We start from the raw sequence: 23188 nt of genomic DNA, 5'->3' as shown, positions 1-23188 counted from the left end.
CTGCCTGCTGGCCCTTCCTCCCCTCTTGCAGGGAAAGCACGTCTAGCCCCACACCATCCCGACAGATGTCCACAGCTTGAACATTTTCCCAGAAACCTATGCATCTGCTTCTACTGAGCCCTGGGCCTCCGGAGGTGCTGCCGTGAGCTCCAGGCTCCCCGAGCCCGGCGACGTCCCCGCCTTGACAGAGTCGTCCAGCCCACGGTCGTGGGAGTCCATCCAGACTCCTTCCCTGCAGGGCCACCTTCTCATCCGCGCTGCCACCTCCTGTGTTGGCCTGAGACTGTAGTCCCTGAGCAGGACTTTATGGCCACACACACTACAGTAACCCAGCCCTCCTCAGGGTGGCACTCCTGTGGCGGCCAGGCTGCGGTAGTGCACGTCTCTACCAGGGCCCTCCCTCCACGCCCTGTCTCCTCAGACAGGATGCCCGGGTGCAAGGACCTGGTGTAGGGGCTCAGTGGGGCAAGGCAGGAGACCAGCATGAAGAAGCGGCCTCGTGCCAGTTGGGGGTTCAGACCACACAGAGGCACTGGGAGCTCACTCGGGAGGCAGCCGCGAGGCTGGGACGTGGCCCGAGGCTGGGGATGCTGGCTGGGAGGCGCCCCTGGATGTGGCCTTGGACAAGCAGACCTGCTGTGGGGCCACAGCGATGTCTCCACAGCCTTGGGTCAGTGATTTCTCTTTCAAGAAACAGACTCAGAAAATAAGCCGAAAAGAAGAGCAGAACCTCAAGGAAAATAGTCTTGACCACAGAAGTGTTTATAACAGAAACAAATTTAAAACAGCCTCACATTCAAAACAGGGGGAAGAGAAAGTCCCACAAGTGCTGACCAGCTGAATGGAGCCTGTGCGCCGTCTGGAAGCGTGGAGACAAGAGGCAGCACCTGTGGCTGTGCCGGGAGACCGGAGCACTGCCTCCCTTCCACTGCAGCCGCCCTTTAAACACGTCTGAATTCGTCCAGTGTGCCTATGCTGCCTATTCTCAACTCTTCACACAAGCCGCGCATCTGTCGGGAACGGCACATGGGTGATCTGCGAGCCCCTTTCCACCTCTGAGCCTGTCGCACTCATGGCTAGTGGGGCTTGTGTGGCCTCAGAATCCTTCTGAACACAGCTCTCCAGGGGGACAGCTGGCAGGGTCAGCCCGGCCGAGAGGGAGCTGGCAGGTGGGGGTGCACGGGCACAGGGCAGGGCTGATGGGAAGCTTGCCGAGATGAGCAGCGGCCTGGGGAAGGTCTGGTGCTAGCTCTCTGTAACCTGGATGTGAGTCGTTCCTTAGTCCCGCACACTCGCGTGACAATGAACGCGCTCACATACCTGTCCCGACCCTCAGGGAGTGGTCCACAGCATCCGGACACCAGAAGGCAGGCATGAGGGAAGTACTTACGGATTGGACATCCTCAGGCACTTAATGCCCATCTGGATGGCCTTCTGCGAACACGCCATGGTGATCTCGTGGTCATGGGCCGCGAAGGCGAAGTGGGTCAGGCGCGTCAGGGTCTGCAGCTCCACCAGGGGATCCGACCAGCTGCACTCGCAAGCCATCTTCACCACCTTCCCAGGGGTGAGAGAAGGGGCATCTGTCAGTGGATTGAACCTCTGCTGGCACACCCTCGCGGTGGTGGCGGTGCAGTCAGCTGGCGGGCTATTTAATTGGGTAAGACCCTAAACATGGTGCAGTGTTCACCGAGCCGTACACTGTTGTCACGTCACTCCAAACAGACCCATGACTTGTAAAGGACCCCACACACAGCACAACACACGAAGCCTGAGGTCTTGCTCTCACCACCTGTAAACTGAGGCATGGGGTAGGCAGGTCTGGTGACAAACGCCTCCAGTGTCTACACTGCCTGCGGCTGCACAGGCTCCCCTGCCCTGCACTGAGCCTTGGAGAGAGCACGGAGGGAGCTCCCATGGGAGACCAAACCCAGCTGCCCTGGGGGACAGCGCCAGCTCCACTGGAAGGCAGATGAGTGCTGTGGTGGGAACAAGCCCACTCTGGCAGGCAGGGTCCCCACTCTGGACATCTTGGGCAAGGCCCTCTGACCCCAGCTCCTTATCTGAACAGTGGGATTTGAACAAGTGGCTTCGGCTTGGGAGGCTTTGTGCACAGCCCCTGGTATGCCTACCAGGACACCTGGTGACACCTACCTGGGCCAAGGGGGAGAATGGCAACACCTGGGGGGAAGTGACACTTGGGGGGTAGGTGACACCTGGGGGAGATGGTGACATCTGTAGGGGAGGGGACACCTGAGGGGGACAGTGACACCTGAGTGGAAAGGTCACACCTGGGGGCATGGTGACACCTGGGGGAGATGGTGGCACCTGGAGGGGGGTGACATCTGAAGAGAAGGTGAAATATGGGGGAAGGTGACACCTGGGGAGGAAATGACACCTTGGGGAGATGGTAACATTTGATGGGAGGTGACACTTGGAAGGTAATACTGGGAGGGGCACCCACCTGGGCCAAGGGGGGCACGGTGAAGTCCATGAGGCCCAGCCCGTTGCAGGAATACATCTCCAGAGCAACAAGGACTCTGGTCACTGAGTTGATGTCCTCATTAGTACTCTGAGGGGAAGGAAGTATAGAGTCTGTCAGCCCAAGGGTGGCACGGAGGAACTGGAATACTCAGACTTTAACCCTGTGAAATACCAGCTTTGTGGCCATAATCAGAGCTATCTGTGTCAATGTTCATCTCCAGTGGCCTTTCACATGATAAAGAGGCTGTAGGCGGTGCCGTCGCTGAGGCAGTCTGACGGCCAGGCTGACTGGCCCCAAGTGGAGGACAGGCAGCAGGGCACAGTGGGGTGGACCTCTGCCTGCAGGGTCCCCTCCCTTTGCTACCGCTCTAATCCGACCCCCACTCCCAGCCCGGTTCAGATGCCCCTCCCTGACTGCCCACAGCCTTGCCAGCCTCACTTTCCGCCTGGACCAGCACGTCCCAGCTCCAGCTGGTCCCCCATGGGAGTCTCCCGTGGGTCTGTCTGTAGCCACGCAGCCCATGTCTGTGAAAGCAGATGCCGCGGGCTGGCCCTGCCCCTCTCCTCTCTGGGTGCCACTTGCTCCCCCAGCCCCCTACTCCCACATCCTTGTGTTCACAGCACCAAGGAGGTGCCCCTCTGGCCCAAGTGCACCTCCAGATAAGGCCACAGTGAGCAGCCGTGAGGGTGGACAGCACCCCCAGAGGCCCAGCGCTCTTGGCGGACGTTTAGAACAGCGGCCAGTCAGCTGGAGGAAAGAGTAGACACCACGGCCTGCAGCAGTGACCTCAGCAGGGACAGCCCTTCCTGGAGGGGACACATTCCTTTCACAGGAGAAGGGAGCTCTCCCCACCGTGTCCTGCGTCCAGGTTGGCGAGACCCAGGGGTGCCTGCCCTGCTCTCCCTTCAGGGGGAGACTTCAGCAAGGACGTCAGCCCCACAGGTCCAAGCGCATGGGGATGAGCCTCCCCAAGCCCCTGGGGTGCTCCCAGACGTTGGACACCACCACGGGCGCCCCGCACCTGCTCGTCTGTGCCCAGCCGCGGCCCGATCTGCTGCTGCAGCAGCTGCTTGCCCTTCACCCAGGTGGCGATGAGCTGCTGCCGGGCGTTGACAGGCACCGCCTCCTCGGGCACCGACCCGTTGGTCAGATTCAGTGCAAACTCGCAGACCTAAAATGGATGTGCCCTTGTTCACAAAACCTGAATTCTAAACAGAGAAACCTGAGCCAAGACCCAAATCACTAAAAATAAGGTGACCGGGCTTGTGGTCCAGACTGCAACGGTGGTTTAGATTTGCACCAGTCCTGGAGCCTGTCTGAGCAGGGTGGCCTGCGATTTGAGAAGCTCCTGGGGCACTGGTGTGGGGGTTTGTGTCCTCTCATGTCCCCACCCCCACGCAGCACACCCCGGGGCAGCTACAGTGCCAGCAGCAGCAAGACCCCCCTGAGTCATCACCACGACCCTGCAGCACTGCTGAACCTAGGGCACAGGTCAGTGAGTGGGGGGCACAGTAAAGCCCTCCGCTGGGCACAGACCAGCCCCCCTCACTGTGGCTGGTGTTGGTTCTGGGGTGCTGCATGGTGAGGACCCAAAGCCCCAAAAGCTGGGATCCCAGCTCCCTGCATTGCCTCCTGTGTGACGAGGGCAAGTACTTCACTCTGTGTCTTGGTTTCCTATCCTTAGGGATAAAACCCAGTATATGGGCTTTGTTCTGTGCCATGCTGGGCGCACTAAAGCCCTCAGCAGGCGTGGGTCCCTAGGAGTGACCATGGTCATGTGCTAACTGCAGGCCACTCAAGCTCTCTCCCCATTTTGTCTGTTTTTCCCCTAAAGTGTAACATGAACACCTGCCCCTTGCAAAAGTTTAGCTGGCATCAAAATGTACAAGCAAAAAATGCCCTTCCCATCCTCTCCGCCTCCATCCGTTCCTTCTGGATCAGCCTGCGCGTGGGCTGGTCTACTTCCTCTAGAACACCCTGTGGCAAGGCGCTGGGCTGCCTGACTCCTAGGTTACCCAGCAGAGATCCCCCTCCCCGCGCCCCCCAGGGGTCCCCACATGGGATGGCACCATTTGTCCCCAAGTTCTGTCATCTTTTGTGTGCGATGAGTGCGTTGGCCAGACCCCTTCCTATTGGATGTCCTGATTACAGGTCACTCCTGGTCCATTCTGTGCTTTCTTGGATCTTCTAGCTGCACAGTCGGACCCTCCACCAATGACCGCCTCAGGCTTGCCCTCTGTGGCCCACATGGGGCCATCTCCAACCCCGGCTCCCCACTCCGCCCTCTTTCCCCCCTGCAGGCCTGCCCTGTGGCCCCGCCTACCGAGCAGCTAGTAGCCTCCCCCGCTTTTCAGCCCTGGGTCCAGCTCCCCGCAGGTCCCTTGTGCTGACCCCTCTCCTTCTGAGAGTGAAGCCCTAACCCTGAGGGGCCCTGCAGCGCCAGGACCTTCTGCACCCCGCCTCTGATGTCACACAGGTGCCTGCCAGGCCTCTCCGCTGACCTTACGGCCCCAGAGGACCAACCACACAGCGTGCTCTCCTCCAGGCTTTCTGTCCCTCCCTCAGGGCACCTGGCCACACCCACAGCAGTGGCAGTGGTGGCCTTTCTCCATCTTCCTCACCAGAAGCGCTCCTCCTGGCTGGCACTCACGTCTGCTCACAGGTTCTGGCAGATTCCCTAAACTCACTCAGGAACTCGCTTTCTTCCACCTTTACTAAGATTCTTCTGAATTAAAAATGACTGATGGATTCCCAAACGCTTTTCCACACCCGTCACTGAGACCATTACCGTCTCCTCCTTTATTATGAATTACTACAGTAAAACCCACGTTTCCTGGGAAACGGCCTTCATGGGGTGACGACCCACTAGGTCACCAAACAACCTGTCCATGCACCTTTTATCCAGTGTCGCTGCGTTTCTGTTCATGGCTGGCGTCGTCTGTATTTCCTCACTTTGCATCCCTATGTTTGTCGGCTTGAATACCAGCAGAGGTGCAACCCGCGCCTTGCAGGGCATCCCTCCTAACACTGTCACCCACCTCAATTTGTCTTGGTTCCTCGTTTTTTGATAAATGTGTGTTTTCTCCTGGCTCCTTGCCCTGCACCCTGTTTCCGGGCAGCTGAAAATCCTGCCACTTGCACTTCCCAAACTGCCCTCCCGTCCACCACCTTCACCAACTTTGGCAAGGCTCTTCCCTGCCTGCCCAGCCCCTCGCTAGCTGCCCGTCATTCCTGGCCTCACACACAGCAAGGGTGCTGTACCTCCACTGCGGTTCTCACTTCAGAGCTGGCTCCCGAGTCCAGTGGTGCATGAAACACGTTTGGTCGCACAAGTTTCCTAGATTTTTCTGGAGTCTGGGTTGGAATCCAGTTGATAATCAAGCCTCGAGCCAAAGCATTGCACAGCATCACCAACGTCACAGAGTCCCTGGAAAACAATGCATCGGCGGGTGGAGCACAGTCAACTGCAGCAGCATGAAGCCACACGTGCAGATTTCAGCAGAGGCAGGGCGAGTGCTCAGAAGTCCAGGTCAGAGTGTGTTTACTGGGTTCCCATCTGCTGGAATTAAACAGGAGGCTGGCTGCCCACTGTCCCAGGGCCAGTTCAAGGAGCTAATCTAGGGCCTTCCAGGGACGAAGGAAGCTGGCTGTGACAAGGCTCTGTCCCCTGCCACAGGTGGTCCTCACACTAAGAGAGTGACACCTGTGTCCTGTGGGCCAGACTCCTCAGGGAGTCCTGTGGGGACTGGACGAGGCGTCCCGCAGGCCCGTGGTAGTGGTCCAAGCATTTCCATCAGCTACCAGAGCCAATGGGCTTAGACCAGAACCTTCATGTTTCTCAGCAGAAACATTATTGTATTAAAACATTTAAAATAGTCAAAATTGGCCTCCGTACGCCAAGAATCAGGGATTCAAAGTCTGATCTTTGTCCACAACCGCATCATGCAGGGCGACTGCGTGACAAGAAGAGGGTCAGCTTCTGAGGGCTGGTCTCTGGAGCCTGTCACGGTGCTGAGTTCCTCCCCCCTTCCATGGGGACCTGCGCAGGGCCTCACACCCGTTGGAGAGGTGAGGACCACCAAGCAACTCCTTCCTTCACGGCCCATTTTCTTTACCATCCACAACTTTAAAAAGTCATCACGTATGGCTGCATTCTGACTCATTCTAGCATTTCTACTTCAGTATCTGATGAAAAAATTTAAAATCTTATTGTTCAGGCGAAAAGCCAAACCACGAAAAACACACAAGGAGAGTTTTAAAATTTCATCCTAGTTAGGTGAAACTCTGACCCGACTCAGTGTTTTCGAGTGTCTGATTTTAGCTGGTGACAACAGTCCCTCAGGAGTCCCACCGCCTGGCTGAGGAAGCACACAGACGCAGATCTCCACCCTGCCCCACACAGAGTGGGCTCTGCAGGGCAGCCGCTCTTTCCTTCCATTTTCCCGAGTGACTCATGTCTTAGCAAACCTTTCTTGCAACTGTTCTGTTTGGAACAGAGGGAGACAGGCTGGGAAGTGGTGCTGTGGCGATGCCGCAGGGCCGTATGAGGGGACGAGGGCTCCACCGCGGGTCAGGGCCTCGCCAGTGCCAGGCATGGGCCTGAGCTTCTCATCCATCCCCACACGCCCCCCTGCAGCTCAGAGAGGCTGAATAACTGGCTCAGGGGTGCACAACCAGTAAACAGAGACCCTGGGATGACTTAAGTAGCCTTCCCTGTGGCCCCTGCAGGCTTCTCCATGGCTCTGTCACCATCAGGCACCAGGCAACAGTGACCCCAACTCTCATGGGAAGGACAACACTAAAGACAGGAGCAGGCGCCAGTGGTACCACCCCCCAGAGTGAACACATGTCTGACTCCACAGCTCTTGGGCCTGAATCTGAGGGTGATCAGTACACGCAGTGGCTGCCAGCCACACCCACCCGCCATGGCCCATGGCCTTGACGATGCTCAGGAGGTGATACAGGGCATCCACAAGCTCTTTCTGTCGCCCGGCCATGATGAGATGGTGGTTGTGATTCAGGACATAGACCACCGCATTCTGCACGATCCAGGCCTCCCGTATCTCTTGTCCAATCTCGGCAGACCGCAGCCAGTTGCTCATGGCGTACTGCGACAGACTCTCTATCCAGTTCCTGCAGAACACACACCGTCCAGCTCTCCTTTAAACAAGACTTTGCCCAAATGTGCATTAAAGACATAAGTGTGGGCTCTGCGATCAGCCCCACCCCTGTCTGTGGAGCCCGGGGGTTAGAAAGGGGCAGCCCACTGCATTCCCTCCTAAAGGATCCTGGACCTGCCCAGCTCTTTCCATGTCCCAGCTGGATGCCCCTTGCTAACCTCTGTGAGCGCCCACACATGCAAGTAAGACCCTCTCATTCTCTCCCTCACCTGCAAACCTCCCCGGACCTTCCCCGTCTGTGGGCCAACGCCTGGCCTGAGGCCTGCCTGGCTGCCAGTCCAGCCCTGCAGCCGCCCCTCACACCTGCCCCTGTGCCCAGTCTCCCTGGCCTCCACCCATCACACACAGGCCACATCCTCAGGGCAAGCCCTTGTCACTTAGCACTGTGTGCATGTGACATCTGTCAGCCCTGGAGCAGGGTTCGACAAACCTTTCCCGTAAAGGGCCAAAAAGCATTCCAGGCTTTGTAAGCCACATGCAGTCTCTGTTGCATATTTTTCTCTATTTTATTTTATAAATTTTTCAAATATCAAAACCACTCTTAGCTTGCTGGCTGTGCAAAACCAGGCTGTGGGTCAGATGTGGCCTGGGCCCTGGTTCGTTCACGGACTTTCCTCCAACTGTAAGCAGGGCCACCAGGTGTGGACAGCTCTGCTCCACCCTTGGCCTGGGCCCTAGACAGACGTGCATCCCCTTGCCTGTGGCAGCGGGCTCTGAGGACAGGGCCCGGGGCTGTGCTCTGCACAACACTCTGAAGGTGACTAAGGGAGAAACGACCTTAAAACCAAGACAAACGTCATCCACGCAGAACTGGTGTCCCATTCTCCATCCCCCTGCCTCGCGAGGGCTTGGCGGTTTCCCCTGCCACATGCAGATGCAGAGGGAGATGGGCCAGGGCTCCACCTCCACTCTTGCAAGGGAGCAGGCGGGTATAAGCAGCCTGTTTCCCGGGTAAAGCCAACAGTAAAACAGGCCTTTCTCCTCCCCTTCTAGTGGGGGAGCAGTTAAACAGCGATCAGCTACTGTACCGTAAACATAAAAATACTCACTCGCTGTCATGTCCACTTCCAAAAATACTCAATTTTAGATTTTAAAATACTAAAAGACATCATTGTTAATACAGCACCTCAATTTTATGACTGTTTTTGTACTTAGCATCTCATATGGGCAAGTTTTCTGGAATGTTCTATACGAATTACTCTTTCTCATCCGCACAAAGGGAGTGTTTGTACCCCAGACATCCTGTGCAGTGCTCCATAATGACAGCTGGTCACAGCCTCTCCTCCAAGCAGACAGGAAGAGCCACTCCTTGTCTATTTTCCACTGTCACATGGTCTCCCTAACACCACACCTTTACTGGTAAGGAGAAAGACTGACCAGAACGAACACAAGTCTGAACTACAAAACACAGGAAAAACCAGTCTCGTCATTCTTCTCACGTGACACCACACCACGCTCCTGGTCTGGACACAGCCACCGTGCCCTGCGCCCTGTCTCCCAGGCCATGAAACCTGCCCTTTCAGTGGACGGGCAGAGCTGCAGGGCAGAGGACATCCGGCCCCATCACTCCACGTGGCGGCTGCCTACCGGTACATGATCCACTCTGCGTTGTCCTCTGTGGACTCGAGTGTGTAGCCGGCCGCGTGCTGGCTCAAGTCCTCAGGGGGGCTGGGACAGTCATTTAGCTCTACGCCTTCTGAGCGCAGCAAGTGGACAGTGGCCTGCGAAGGAAGCAAGCTGTGTGCAAGGTCACAGGAGCGAGGACCCAGCGCCAGGCATGAACATGCAGCCAGGCACAGGTGGGCAGATGCTGTGACGAACCCCACAGCCTTCACGGCCTTGAGTATCCTCCCCTTGGGTGACACTCGCTCCCTCCCCACGCAACCATCATTTCACCTGTAAATACTGCGTCTCAGAAACGAAGGAATCCTTCCAAGAACACACTCTGAGCCATCACCACACCTTGGACACATTGGCAAGTGCCCAGACAGAATCCCTACCCACCGACGGCCTCACAAGTGGGTACAGAAACACCAAGGCTGCTGAGAGTACTAGGCACAGGCTGATAGGACGGAGGAGAGACAGGTGGACGGCCTTGCCACCTGTTTCCCTGGGTTGACACTGTCGGCTCCCTGAACACAGGGCCCTGCTCCTGTTATCACCATGTCCCCAGCTTGTGGCATGGGCCTGTAATTGGGAAGTCTCATCAGACCCTTGCTGAATAAACCAGTGAGTACTCTGGCCAGGTCACCCCACCCACCCCCAAAAGAAACAACCTAAAGTGGCTCCAAGAATTCTGAAGTTACAAAACATCACCAAACGTCCGCCCATGTCGAAGCACAGGTGTCGTGGCTGAGAGCTCAGAGCCAGGTCTCAGTGCTGGTTCAGATCCAGCTCTGCCAGCTGGTGGCCCTGGGTCCCCATGTGCTCCCTGTGGGGACAGGGCTCACTGCAGAGACAGCCGTGAGTGCAGGTAAAGGCTGGCGGGGCTGCTCCCCGAAGCACTCAGCCTGCCTTGGATGGCATTAGATCAAAAGCACACGCTTCCCTCCATCGCACCTCGTTCAAAGTGCTCTTGACATCTACTCTGATGCAAACACCCCCTCCCCAAATGCAGTAACTCACCGTAGTACCCGTGTGACTTTGAATTCACAATTCAGAAACTATTTCTAAGGAAACATTTGCATCAACACACCGCATTCTGATTTATGATTTTCTCTAGAAGATCTTGCTCATCTAGTCTTATTTAGGGAGCAGTGTGGAGCAGGGGGATAGCGTCTTCGGAGGGTCAGCACACTGCACCAGTGCAGACACGAGCGACCGCAGAGGAGGAGAGGACACTCGAGCGGGCCCTCACACCCGCGGGCCGACGCTGCGCGGCACCCCCGCAAGGCTGCCTAGGGGACGCACCTCAGCGCAGATGAAGCCCACCTCCGCGAACTTGCGCAGCAGGCTGGGGGACGCCTGCCTCTGCAGGACAGCCTCTGACGGGCCCCAGGTATCCTGCACCGAGCTGTCTCCACCTTTCTTCTTCTTTCCTGAGGGAACAGCAGAGCATCAGATGTGGTCAGACACGGCACATCTTCTCTAGTTAACAAACAAAAATGCGAGGCTTCCTGGCCTCTTCTCAGCTCTGGGGGGCAGGCAGGGGTCTCTGAGTGGTGGGCATTTTTCCCAGGACAGGGCTGGAGGAGACCTCCCCAAGTGTGCAGGGATCCCTGTGGGGTGGCTAAGGTGTCCCCATGGCCAGCTCAGCCACAACCAATCTGCAGCTGACACTCCCAATCCTGCGGTTCTTGGTTTTGCTTGTGCAGTTCTGGTGCTTGAGAAGCACCGGCCCCTCCAAGCCTGCAACACCCATGCTCCAGGCCTTCTCGGAGCCCTGGCACGTCCCTGTGTCCTGACCGCCCACTAGACCAGAGCTCCTGCAGGGACCTGCATGCTGGACTCGTCTGGCCCCAGACCCAGTGCTGACAGGGGGGAGCCAGCTCCCTGCCCACATTGTGGAGAAACCAGCCTGTCCAGGAGGCTGTGCCACACTCGGCGCCATGCACGCCGCTGGCCTCTGCCCTCTGTCCTCCAGCCTCTGTCTGCAGGCTCCCAGCATGCGGCCTCCGTTCTCTCACTCACAGCAGGTCCTTTCCCCTTTCTGAGCCCCCGAAGACCCCAGAGTGACCTTGAAGATCAAATGAGACGAGGGCACATGAAGCCAGCCTGGCAAGAGCCAGATGTACGCAGGGGCCCCGTTATCAGTAATAATAACAATTAGCAGTATCTATGTGATCGTTGTTCTTCATAAATTGTGCCTGGCAGTCAGCTGCAAATGTATTTAAAATCCCATCTCCGTGGGAAGACCCCACTCAATTCAAGTCCTGGCATAACGACCCTTTCTGTCACCTCAGGACCAAATCCTGGCCTCTTCCAGGAAGCGAGGCACAGCATGGCCGCAGCCCGCCGGGACTGCCCTTGCACGGTGACCGCCTGAGGGACTGAACCACTGTGGCCAGGGCAGCCACCGGCCCTTCGGAGAACTGGTGAAGCCGGAGCTGGTCCTGATTGGCTGGCACCTCAGCACACAGGTGCGGCCGGGGAGTACGTACCTCTTTTCCACTTCACCGGCTTCTTCACCTTGACTTTGTCGTACAGGAGGCAGAAGCGGCTCGCTGCCCGGCAAACGTCCCACACGCCTTGCTTCCGGGCAACTTTGGCAAGCTCAGCCCAAATCTGAATTCTGCTCACCAAGAGTGAAAGGAGGGAAGACGTTCAGAGATGCGATGGGCAAAACCAGAAATCACCTCCAACTACTGCTTGTGAGAAAGAGGCACTGGTGGTGCTATAGCTTCAAGGTCGCAAAGAGTGACCCTGAGATAAATCAATCCTCACAGCCAGGGCCTAGAGGCAGCAGGATGGTCCTGGGTAGGGTGGGGCTGCCCCTGGAGCCAGGGGTGAGACGGCAGGGGGCAGCTGTCTAGCTCCCACTGGCCAAGCGTCACTGTGACAGCTGACTTCCCTCCCTGCGAGCAGTCGCCCTGGGTCAAGCCCCCTGCAGTGTACTCCAGAAATCAGCCCCTGCAGTGACTGCATCCTGACAACCACACACGAAACCTGGCCCGCTGGGCGTCCTACTGGAGCCAGGACAGTCTCAACAGAGTGACAAAAACCCCCCTTGGGGCTGTGGCTTGCTGTCTCACAGGCAACGGGGAGCTCTGTCCGCCGGGTTGCTCAGGAGCCGGGCACCTCCTCCTCCTGCCACCTGGCCACAATGACTGCTCTCGGTGACAGACCCACCGGGCTGGCTTGCGTCCTCCTCCCTCTCCTCACTCACCGCTCCTTGTCGTTCTCATTCCCCAAACGCCGCAGGTGCCCGGTGGCCTTGTCCACGCTGACAATGTGGTGCCGCGCCTTCGAGGAGAGGTAGGTGAACCGGCCCCTGTTCTTCCCTGTGGAAACTGAGGACCGAAAACGCAATGCAAGTGCTGACGTCGCATGTTAGGGGATCACACGACTGGCAGGAACCTGCCTCTATCCAAGGAAACATTCGTATCATCTGCCCTTGGCACCGTTGCGGTAGCCCCAGGGCCCTGGACTCCAGACAGACTGGAGAGTGCTCCCTGGGGGCTCTGCATCTTCTGATGGAAATAGGTGGGCCCGACTGCGCCTCTGAGTGCGCGAAGCCACCAGGCACCTGGAGCAGCATGTTTCAGGGTGGAACTCGTTGCCCTGCGCCTCTTCCACCGACCCAGTCCCAGGGTCAGCTCCCCTCATGCCTGTCCCTGCCTGACACCACCATCCACGCCCAAGGCCCAGCAGTTTGAGCTGCTTGGCGTCAGAGGCTCCTCCTGGCAGATCAGGCACCAACTCTGAGAGCTCAAGGGCACTAGAGCCCAGGCTGCCCAGCTAGCTGCATGGAGGACACAGCACGTGTGCCACCAGGCCACCTCCCGCCCTCCCAGTGCAACAGGCCATTCCCCTTCAGGAGCAGCTCGCGGAGCCCCATGGATGCCCCCTCGGCCAGGCAGGCCAACAACGTGCATCTCCAGGTGAATGCATCAAAAGAGCACCAGGTGTATGTAGTGTGAGTGCCGACAGAGCCTGCACTCCTCAGATTGTGGGAACAAGATGACACAAGGGAGTCACGACGCCCCCTCCTCCATGAGAATGACTCAGGCGAATGACCAGTGTGAGGCCACAGGAGGACGCTGCCCCCCTGGGCGAGGGTCATTCCCAGAGCCACCTTCCTTCCAGCCCTGGGGCAGGACTCCTCCCTCATCTCGGATCCGCAGCAGGGCTCCCGCAGCTCCTGTCTGCGTGACAGCTGGGGTCATGTCCATGAGGGGGACCCTGAGAAGATGGGGGAGGGAGCCCCGAGCCAGGCGCAGACCTGCCGTCCACAAGGGTGCAATACCCTTGAGGGTAACGCAGCCTTCCATTCCTTTACCCATAATTAGTTTATAATCCCCGTGGGGATAAAAGGCACTGGTTGGGATGAGTGGGGACAGAGAGGAGGTCTACTCACGTCGACTGTCATCTAGACAGACATGGCAGAGCAGCCCCTGACCTCGTCCTCATGCCTCAGACAGTGGCGTGGGCGGAAGTGCACCCCCCCCAAAAGAGATGTGATCAAGCCCCAAGCCCCAGAACCTCAGAATGTGACCTTATTTGGAGACAAGGTCTTTACAGGGATAATTGAGTTAAAATGAGGTCATTGGGGTGGACCCCAATCCATTATGACTGACGTCCTTAAAAAAAAGGGAATCTGGACACAGAAATAGACATGGAGGGAAGACAGTGTGAGGACACGGGGAGAAGATGGCCGTCTGCAAGCCCAGGAGAGAGACCTGGACGATCCTTCCCTCCCCGCCCCCAGGAGGAGGCAGCCTGCCGACACCTCGATCTCGGACTTCAGGCCCTCAGAGCCATGCAAGGATCAATCCTGTCGTGTAAGCCGCCCCGCTGTCGGGAGCGCTTGTCTTGGTGGCCTGAGCTGGCTGATACAGAGTGGGAAGTGGAGATGCCTCTCAGCACCTCCAGAGACCAAGGCTACATGTCAAGGCCAGCAGAGGTCAGGGGCGGGTGGGTTCAGACCTTCGGGGGTGCAGTGTGGTCCCCACACATGTCGGGTCAAGGGTCTGCCTCAGATAGCACGCGGCCCAGGGCAGCTCCTGAGCAGGAACATTCGGGCTGCAGGAGTGAGGACAGCACGTACCCTTGGCCTCATTCTCACTGTCGAGAACAATTTGGAAAGCGTCAGGGGCAAGGGCCAGGCCCGCGTTCACCAGGAGAGCCCGCTTCTTCCTGACACTGTCTTTCGGGATAGCTTTTTTTGCCTGCAAAAGAAAGAGATGCTGGGACGAGTAGCACCATCTCTTGTCTTTTTGGAGTACTCGTAGCCTCTGAAGAGGCACTGCGGGGGTCTGTCAGGTGGGTCACACCCCGGACAAGCCTGCCCTGGGCAGGCACTGAGCCAGCAGGGCCCGAGGTCCTGTGGGCAAGCCCTAAGAAGGCCATGCCAGCACCTGCTCAATGGCCATGGTGGCTTTATCCTCGGGGCGCTCGGGGGACTGGTACAGCATGGTGCACAGGTGCAGCCGGTTGAAGGCGATCCAAAGATTGTCCTGGTAGAGGCCCAGGCTGTCCAGGCGCATGGCCTTCTGCAGGTGCTCCATGGCAGGCTCCAGCCGGTCCTCATCCTCCTCGATGCAGGCCATCTCCATGTGTGCTTGGCAGCGGAGCAGGACCATGAGGCTGGGGAGGGACAGCACAGCATTACAAGGGCCCAGGGCATGCTGGCTTCCTGGGAGACCCTCAAGAGGAAGTATGCAGTGGGCCTCCTGGGCTCCTGGCTTTCCAGCATCCTCCAGGTCCCACCCTGCGTGGCCTTGAGGACTCACACAGGGGGACAAAGAGAGGAGGTCCCTGCAGACCACAGGAGATCTCAGAGCCCAGCTGGTGAGAGCCGCCAGGACCTGGGCTCCAGGGATGAGAACAGCAGGTGGGTAACCAGGGGTCGTGCTAGCCAGATCTGCTGAGGGGAAAGCAAGGTGGAGGGGCTCAGCAAGCACGGGCAGCATGTGATACTACCACCCGCCACCTCCGTCTGTCAGCGCCATCTCAGCCCATCACTCCTGGACAGCTCTTGGCATTGCCAACAAGGGGACTTTAATACAAGTCCATCGCTTCCCACTGTCCACACCCTGAAGCCCAGTCTCTGCCTTGAAGGATGGGGCTCTCTGCTCTGCTCTGGTGTCTCACTCTGGTCTCACGGGCTGCAGCTCTTCCCTGACATACACATCCGCTGAGAGCAGCCCTGTGCCCCGCAACCCCGCGCCCCTGCCTGGCATTCGCTGCTGCTGCTGCCTCTGCTAGAAGTTCAGGGGGCTGGGTAGGGGCTGGAGTCACTGTGTCTAAACAAGTAAATAAAGTGTCCCTCAAAGCCTTTCCATCGTTAGCATGCGGAGACCCCCACATCACAGTCACTACCCTGGGACACAGCGTTAGCAAATCCAAAAAAGGCGGTGGAGTGAAAGTCCCACAGGATCCCCGCACGGACTCTCAGCCAAGACGGAGGTGTGAATGTCACATCGTATGCATGTAACCTCAGGATGAGGAGCAGGGAGCCCAGGAGCCAGGAGGCTGGAGCTCTGCTGCCCAGGGGAGCCAGGAATCATGGGCGGGAAAGGGCCTCTCGCGCCCACTGAGGGGTCCTGGTTAAAGCCAAGGGTGAAGTCTGTGCTCCCCATCAGGGAACCAGGTTCCACAGACTCTGCCTAGAAGTCCAGACTGAAGCCAGAAACAGGTGACTGTCCCCTGGCCAGGGGCAGGAAAAGAAGAAGCCAACAAAATAGGATTGGATCCAGCACTGAATCACGCTCCTCTGGGCAGCGTGAGCCCTAAATACCATAATGTGAGACTCATCCAGGTCTGGATGATCCAAAGACCTGGTCAAGGGAAGCCGACCCTACACACACAACAGAGAGGTCTACACAGCAGAACAGCCCACATCAGGAACTACCTGGCAAACTGCTCGCTCTAGGAGACTGCCATGATGATAGTGAGTAAGCAGAGCAGATCTGAGTGAGAGAATCCATACCTGCCAAAACAGGATGAATGGGACCAGCTGAAAAGGACTTAGAAATGAGTAATTTTCAGAGTTACCTCTTCTTCCAACTGTGAGAAAGTAACTCTGCCAGGCATAACAACTATAGGCTGGACCAAATACATGAGGCAGCTGTTTCAGGCACCAGGCTCTGAGCAGCACAAGACCACGGCCACTGGAGAAGGAAAGTCAGGCATGAGGCTGTGACTGCCCACTGTGCCTGGGACGGCTTCCTGTGGCACTGTGGGTAGGGCACAGGGCCCAGTGAGCCACGGAAGCAGAGATCAGAGCACAAGCTGTCGAAGCAGCCAGAGTCTGTTGTAGGCAGGGACGGAGGGAGGGACTTTGCACAGAACCCAAGAGGGCTGTGTATGGGCTCTCCAAGAACCCACAACCAAGGGCTGGGCTGCACATGTGCAGGGTGAGACAGCTCCAGGCTTGAGAAGCAATGCTGGATACGAGGTATGCCAGAGGGCACAGCATGCTACGGGCTGTGGAAGGTCTGCCCAGCCACAGAGGAAAGACCTGGTTAATCGCTCACTGGCACTCTGGACATCCAGCTGAGACTCCACAGAGGTGCCTCACCCCAGGAGCAAGGACCATCCAGTGGAAAAAGGCCTGCTCTAGACCCACCCAAAGAAAACCTCAGGTCAGAGTCTGCTGAGGCCACAGGTGTGCTGGGGTTTAGAGGGCGAGTCCCCCGAGACAGACGGGGGACACCTCAACCTTCCAAGCACCCCAGCAACACAGGGAGTCCATTCTCAGCCAGTAACTGACTGCCCACTAGAACAAAATCAGCACTTTTTTAAAGATAACAGAATCCAAAGACGCTAGAGTGCGCTGCACACAATGAAACATTATTAGTCTGCAGGGAACAGAGAAACGCAACCCACAGTCAGGACGCAAGACGGGTCAGATGGTGGGTTTAGCAGACGAATTCTTTAATGCAGATATTAACAATACAAATATAAATATGTTCAAAAAATTGAAGGAAAACAATACTCATTACTTGCAAATTGGAGAAGACAGAAAAAAGAGTCAGTGAACCTGAAGACAGATTAACAGAAATGATCCAATCAGAACAACAGATTGCAAAAGATTAAAGAAATGAACCGAGCCTTAGGGACCCATGGCACAACATTCAACTTTCTAGCACATGTGTAGCTGGAGCCCTGGAGGGAAAGGAGAGTGAGAATGGAGCAGAAATATATTTGACAAAATAGTAGCTGATAATTTCCCAAATCTGATGACAACATCATTTTACACATCTGAGGATCTCAGCAAACCCCAAGCAGGATTTTTGAAAAAAGCTCCAAGGAATACCAGAATCAAAAGGCTGGAAACAAAAGTCAGAGATACAAACTGAAAACAGAAATGAGGGAAACACACATCACATCCAGGAGAACCATGCTGAAAATAACTCCTGACTTTTTATCAGAAACTGTGAAGGCCAGAAGAAAGTAAAACTTCTTCAAAGTGTTTAAAGAAGAAGATCTGTAACCAGAGAATCCAACAACCAGTGAAAATATTCTTCAAAGGTGAGGGCAAGGCAAAGTCACTTTCAGATCAACAAAAGCTGAAAGAATTCATCACCTGCAGTCACACATTGCAGGAAAAATAAAGGAAGCCCTTCAGGATGAAATGACACCAGATGGAAACCTGGATCTGGGGAGAAAAGAGAAGAGCCAGTGGAACTGGCAAAGACATGGATAAACGCAAGAGACTATTGTTTTCTCTGTAATTTTCCTTAAAAAACCACTGGCTGCTAAAAGCAAAATGAGCACACTGTATAAGATGCAGTTTATAATATATTTAGAAGTAAAAGACACGAGAACAGCTGCAGAGAGAGAGCAGGTGGGTGGATGGACTGCAATGTCACGGGGGGTTACCGCCATGAAGTGGGGGCAGTGGTGCCGCACTGGCCTTGCGCGACTCTGGTGAGTAGGGAGGTATATTTAGCCCTAGAGCAATCCCCTCCATGCCTCCTCCCCAAGAGGTACAGCTGAGAAACGAAGAAGCCAACAGAGGAAACAGAATTCTAAAAAAATTCCATTAACCTCAAAGAAGGCAGGGAATGAGCAGCAAATGAAAACAAATAATGAAATTGTAGACAAATTCAAACTACACTAAATGCAAAGAGAGTAAACACTCCAATTAAGACAAAGATTGACACACTAGGTAAAAAAGGAAGACTGGGCTGTATGCTGTTGGCAAGACGTGCACTTAAAAGCTGTTTTTTACGCTTTGAAGATACACAGAGGGGGAGAGTTGAAAGGATGGAAGAAGAAATGCTGCACAATAGTAAGCACAGGGAGCTGGGAGGCTGTACTAACATCCAACACAGGAGCCCTCCAGACAAGGGAGTCAGCAGAGACCAGGAGGTCACAAGAGACGACAAGCCCAAGCATGTTACACAGCATTCGGAAACACTGAGCAAAGCTGAGAGAGCCACAGGGAGCGGGAGGGAGACCCACGGGCAGAGCTGGGTTTCACACTCTCCTCTCAGTAACTGTTGGAATGAGCAGACAAGAAAGGGGGACACACAAGACCTGAGCCACAGCATGAGCAAATATAAAGGATGCTGACAGGAGCCGCCCAGACCCCTTCAGGAAGAATGGGCTGTGCCTTCAGCCACCAGTAGGAATTCCTTAGCATTCAACCCCACAGAATGTGTCAGCTAGAAAACCTTCTCACAGAAACATAACCACAGAGCATCACCCCCGGGCCCAGAGAGTTTCATGGGACTATCAAACACTTAAGGACAAAAGCAGCAATATTACACAAATCCTTCAGAAGGTAAAGGAGAAAGAACACTTCCCAACTTCCCAACTCATGTTACAAAGTCAGCATCACCGCGACATCAAAACCTGACAAAGAAATTACAAAACAAGAAAATCGCAGGCCAACATCCTCATGAACATACACGTAGAAACCTTTAACAGAACACTAGGAAATCAAACCTGGCAATACATAAGAAAGCGACTATCTTAGCAACATGTACAGAATAAAAGGTTGGTTCGACTCTCAAAAATCAATCTGTGTAATTCACCACATCAAGGAAGAAAAGAGAAAATTCATGTGATCATGTTAATAACTGCGGAAGAAACATTCGACAACATTCAACCCCCATCCATGATAAAATAACTCATCAAACTGCACATTTAAAATGTGTGCGGTCTATTGTATGCAATTATATCTCAAGAAAGTTAATTAGGAAAAGAATTATCAGAGAAAAAGAGGAGAACTAGGAGTTATTTTTAAAAATCAGACAAATACAAAAATAAATTAAAAGGATATTTTTTGAAATGAGAAATAAAGTCATTAAAATAAAAAAAGGCTAAAGAGAAGAAATAATTTGAGAGTTTGAAAAATAAATGAGCGCCGATGGAAAGGAGGCAGTCTGTCAGAACTCAGTGTGACTGCGCGCAGGACGGCAAGGACGCAAAGATGGAGGGACGGGGAAGTGAGGGCCTTGAGCATGGACGAGAAGCTCCACCATACATCCGAGTGGAATTCCAGAGGGCAAAACTGTTTTCTAAATGGTTAAACATCTCCAGATTTGAAGAGAGATGCATCTGCACACACACAAGCCCTGTAGGGTAGGAAATGGAGGGTCTTGAGGACGCTGGTGTGCTCTCCTTGCCCGCTGATGACCAGGCCCTGTGCCTTCCCACCCATCTAGAGGGCTCAATAGGTAACAAAACCCAGCCTTCATTATTCACAGGAGCAACGGGGCAGGGCAGCTCTCCCCAGGCCCCTCCGTGCAATCTCGTGGCCCTTCTGCTGCCGGCACCTGCTCTCCTGGGGGTGACCCTCCACACCTTCTCCTCTCTTGCCCACACCCCAAGTCCCCATCTCCCAGCCTCTCTCTCACTTCTTACTTCCCCCAGAAAATGGAGCAATAGGAGGCCGTTCCCACGCATCTGCTCGCCCTGCAGGATTAATTCCCCTAGTCTGAGGAGGGATCATTCTGCAGCATCCTAGCGTGCCACGACACCCCCACCAGGAGAAAACAGAATACACCCAAGAAGCGAGACACACAGTTGGCAGGCTTCACCCACTCACGGCCCCTGTCAGATGGCACATTCCCAGTTGTCCCACCCCTGTCCCTTCTCTCCTGCACCTGCTCCAACAGGCCCTGCACCCACCAGGCATCACCCCAGCCTGAGGCAGGCCAGGAGCCCTCCTGACAAAGCCCTTTCTCCACTGGCCGGGACCCGTGTCCTCCTTCCACTGCCTTGCCCATTGTTTCTTGTCCTTTTGAGGCTCCCTTTGCCCTCTTGACTCAAACAGGGTGCCACCTTAGGCTTCCTCCCTTTCTGGAGCCCTAGGAGACCTCCCAGTTTCTGCTCTGTAGCCCCCCTCTCCCCGGGCTCCAGACACACATTTCCCAGGTCTGCTGTCTTCTCCTCCATCTCTTGCCCAGATTCCCACTGCCAGCTTTGTACACAGGCTGTTCTCAACAGCAGCAGGACAATCATTTGACACCTGAAGACCCTTCCTCCATTTCAGGCTCTCGGATGCCCACACCCACTCAGGATAACCCACGTCCCTGGGGCCTCGACAAGCCCTCCTTCCAGCCTGTACCCAGGGTTCAGCTCCTGGGGCTTCACCTCCCCAGTCCCCAGTCCCCTCCCTTCTGTCTGGGCTCTGACTGAAGGTCATATTCTTGCGGGTCAGCTGGGACCACCTGCCTAAAACGGCAGCCCTCTCCTCTCTCCCCTCCCCTCGCTCTGCCTTACTCACCTTCTGCCTTACTGGGTGTAGACGTAGGTGTAGGTGTGGGTATAGATGTAGGTGTCGTGCAGGTGTAGATGAAGCTACAGATGAAGGCGCAGGTGCGGATGTGGGTGTAGACGCAGGTGTGGGTATAGATGTAGGTGTGCGTGTAGATGCAGCGGCATGTGTAGATAGAGGTGTGAGTGTGGGTGTAGACATAGATGTGGGTGTGGGTGTGGGTGTGGGTATAGATGTAGGTGTGGGTGTAGGGATGTAGGTGCGGGTGTAAGTGTAGGTTTGGGTTCAGGTGTAGACGTAGGTGAGGGTGTAGGAGGCATGGGTGGAGATGCAGATGTGGGTGTAGGTGTATGTGTGGGTATAGGTATAGGTGTGGGTTCGAGTGTAGGTGTAGGTATGCGTGTCGATGCAGGTGCGGGTGTAGACGTAGGTGTAGGTGCTTTGGCCATGCTCCTTCACGCAGGGTCACTGCTCAGCAAGTGTGTGGTGAAGGACTTAGACCCAGTGAGGGCAGCAGGCACAGCGTCCTGATCATCTCAGCACTGCCCAGGGAACCACAGTGCTCACTCTGACCTGTGACTGTTCCAGACACCAGGTGAGTGGATGCAGGCTTCATGGCGAGCTCTTGACCACACCTTGGCTACGGCAGGCCCCTCCATCGGAGCTTATGGAGCACAGGTGACCTGAATTTCATCGATGTTTTGTCCCCAGAGGCTTGTAGGCCTTCAGTGCAGGGATGCAGGCTGCTCTAACTTCATGTTAGCAGGTGGTGATGGGCAGCCTAGCCCTGCTCAGGGCACACTGATGGCTTTATCATTCCAAAGCCATTCAAGCCCTATTTGAATACAGCTGGATTTTCCTGCTTGCATCACTTTCGGGGAAAATGAGTTGGATTTCAACCTTGTCTCTTATCCTTACCCCTTATGGTGTTGTTGAAGGATTCTGCCATAGCCCTCTCCCACCCACGCGTCACCCGTCTCCGAGGGGACAGCCCAAGATAGAGAGGCACAGCTACCTGTCCACCTTCTCCAAGATCTCCACAATGCTGGTCAGCGGCTTCCGCAGGTGGTGCCTCAGGTTGTGCTGCAGCAAAGGGAGACACATGTTCCACTGGGTGGTACAAACCACTTGGATGACCTGGGGGTCACCCAGGCGGATGGCTCGCTGGAGCACGATGTCAAGTCTCTGTATTATATTCAGCTGGGTCTGCACAAAAGACATTGACCAGTTTGTTAGACCGACAGACAAGTACCAGTTATCAGGTCTGCCACCTGTGCCCGAGCCCAGGAAGCTTGAGGGTCACGAGGCAGCAGGTGGGCCAGGCCCAGAGATGAATCTGTCCACGGAAATGGTCGGCGTGATCTTTTCTAGAAGGGACTGGTTGCCTTAAAAGACACTTCCTTAAAAGGCTTAGAATGGGCTCTGCATATCCATGGGAGCATCTTCCGTGAACTGTCTTGATCCAAGTCTGCATATTCCCTGGTCCTCTATTTACTGGGGCTTATGTCTTGTTACATTTATTACTGTTACCGGCTCTTAGTTAATATCAGCCCTGATATCCGTTCGCCTACAGTGAACCCAGCCTATATGGGTTGAAACTAAAAGCACACATTTCCAGTTCCCTGGTTCCTTGGTTATGCTCATATGCAAATGTTTGTTTCTTTAACCTCTGACCCCCTGAGCTGTAGAGCCAAATAGAAGTTACAGATTCTTCAAGTCCAGATGACCTCACCCTGGGCTCCCACTAAAGTTGTGACTAATCACAGGACTTTGAAGTTCTTTTACAGAGAAACTCAGGTCCAGAGAATATCGAGAAACTGAAGCTTCCTTGGCCCAACTCCTCAGCTTCCTGACGTCGGAGTCTATCTCCACCGTGGAGATAAACAGCCAAGGACGCTCAGCTGAGAAATCCTTTGTCTCCTCTACTGGAAGCAGCCCCAGACAGAGGCTGAAAGGAAAATGCTGACCAAGAAGGCCATGGCCCCTCTCCCCTACCTAAAACCTCAAATGAAAACCCCTACCCATTTCTTAATGGGGAGCTAGCAATTTTGGGGGCACTGGCCCTTGCTTTGCCCCCTCTGCCTAGCAAAGTAAAGCCTTTCCTTTTTCACCCAAGACTCTGTTCTCATTATTTGGACTGGCAACGGGATCAGAGACCAAACTTTTGGTAACAACTTGGCAACCCAGATG

The 23188-nt window shown here is 55.3% G+C and overlaps 1 protein-coding gene across 10 annotated transcripts in view; it reads right to left on the bottom strand.

Moving 5' to 3' along the window:
- Positions 1-23188, bottom strand: part of CFAP46 (cilia and flagella associated protein 46) — a 135898-nt gene that overhangs the window by 88212 nt on the left and 24498 nt on the right. For 9 of the 10 annotated variants that reach the window (XR_011441397.1, XR_011441398.1, XM_023636605.2 and 6 more), the window contains exons 11-22: positions 22014-22204; positions 14682-14910; positions 14372-14492; positions 12491-12614; positions 11766-11896; positions 10576-10703; positions 9253-9386; positions 7406-7618; positions 5747-5912; positions 3507-3656; positions 2465-2572; positions 1391-1557 (exon numbers count right to left, since the gene is read on the bottom strand). Coding sequence is in view for 8 of the 10 variants with exons in the window: in XM_023636605.2 (XP_023492373.2) it covers positions 1391-1557; positions 2465-2572; positions 3507-3656; positions 5747-5912; positions 7406-7618; positions 9253-9386; positions 10576-10703; positions 11766-11896; positions 12491-12614; positions 14372-14492; positions 14682-14910; positions 22014-22204 (1862 nt within the window). In the remaining 2 variants the exon portion in view is untranslated. The remainder of the gene's footprint in view (positions 1-1390; positions 1558-2464; positions 2573-3506; positions 3657-5746; positions 5913-7405; positions 7619-9252; positions 9387-10575; positions 10704-11765; positions 11897-12490; positions 12615-14371; positions 14493-14681; positions 14911-22013; positions 22205-23188) is intronic. The other variant, XM_023636613.2, reaches the window with a different exon arrangement.

The sequence above is a fragment of the Equus caballus genome, chromosome 1 (assembly GCF_041296265.1).
Source record: "Equus caballus isolate H_3958 breed thoroughbred chromosome 1, TB-T2T, whole genome shotgun sequence".
NCBI classification, from domain to species: Eukaryota; Metazoa; Chordata; class Mammalia; order Perissodactyla; family Equidae; genus Equus; species Equus caballus.
The sequence above is the reverse complement of the archived record's forward strand: the minus strand, read 5'-3'. Positions and strand labels throughout refer to the sequence as shown.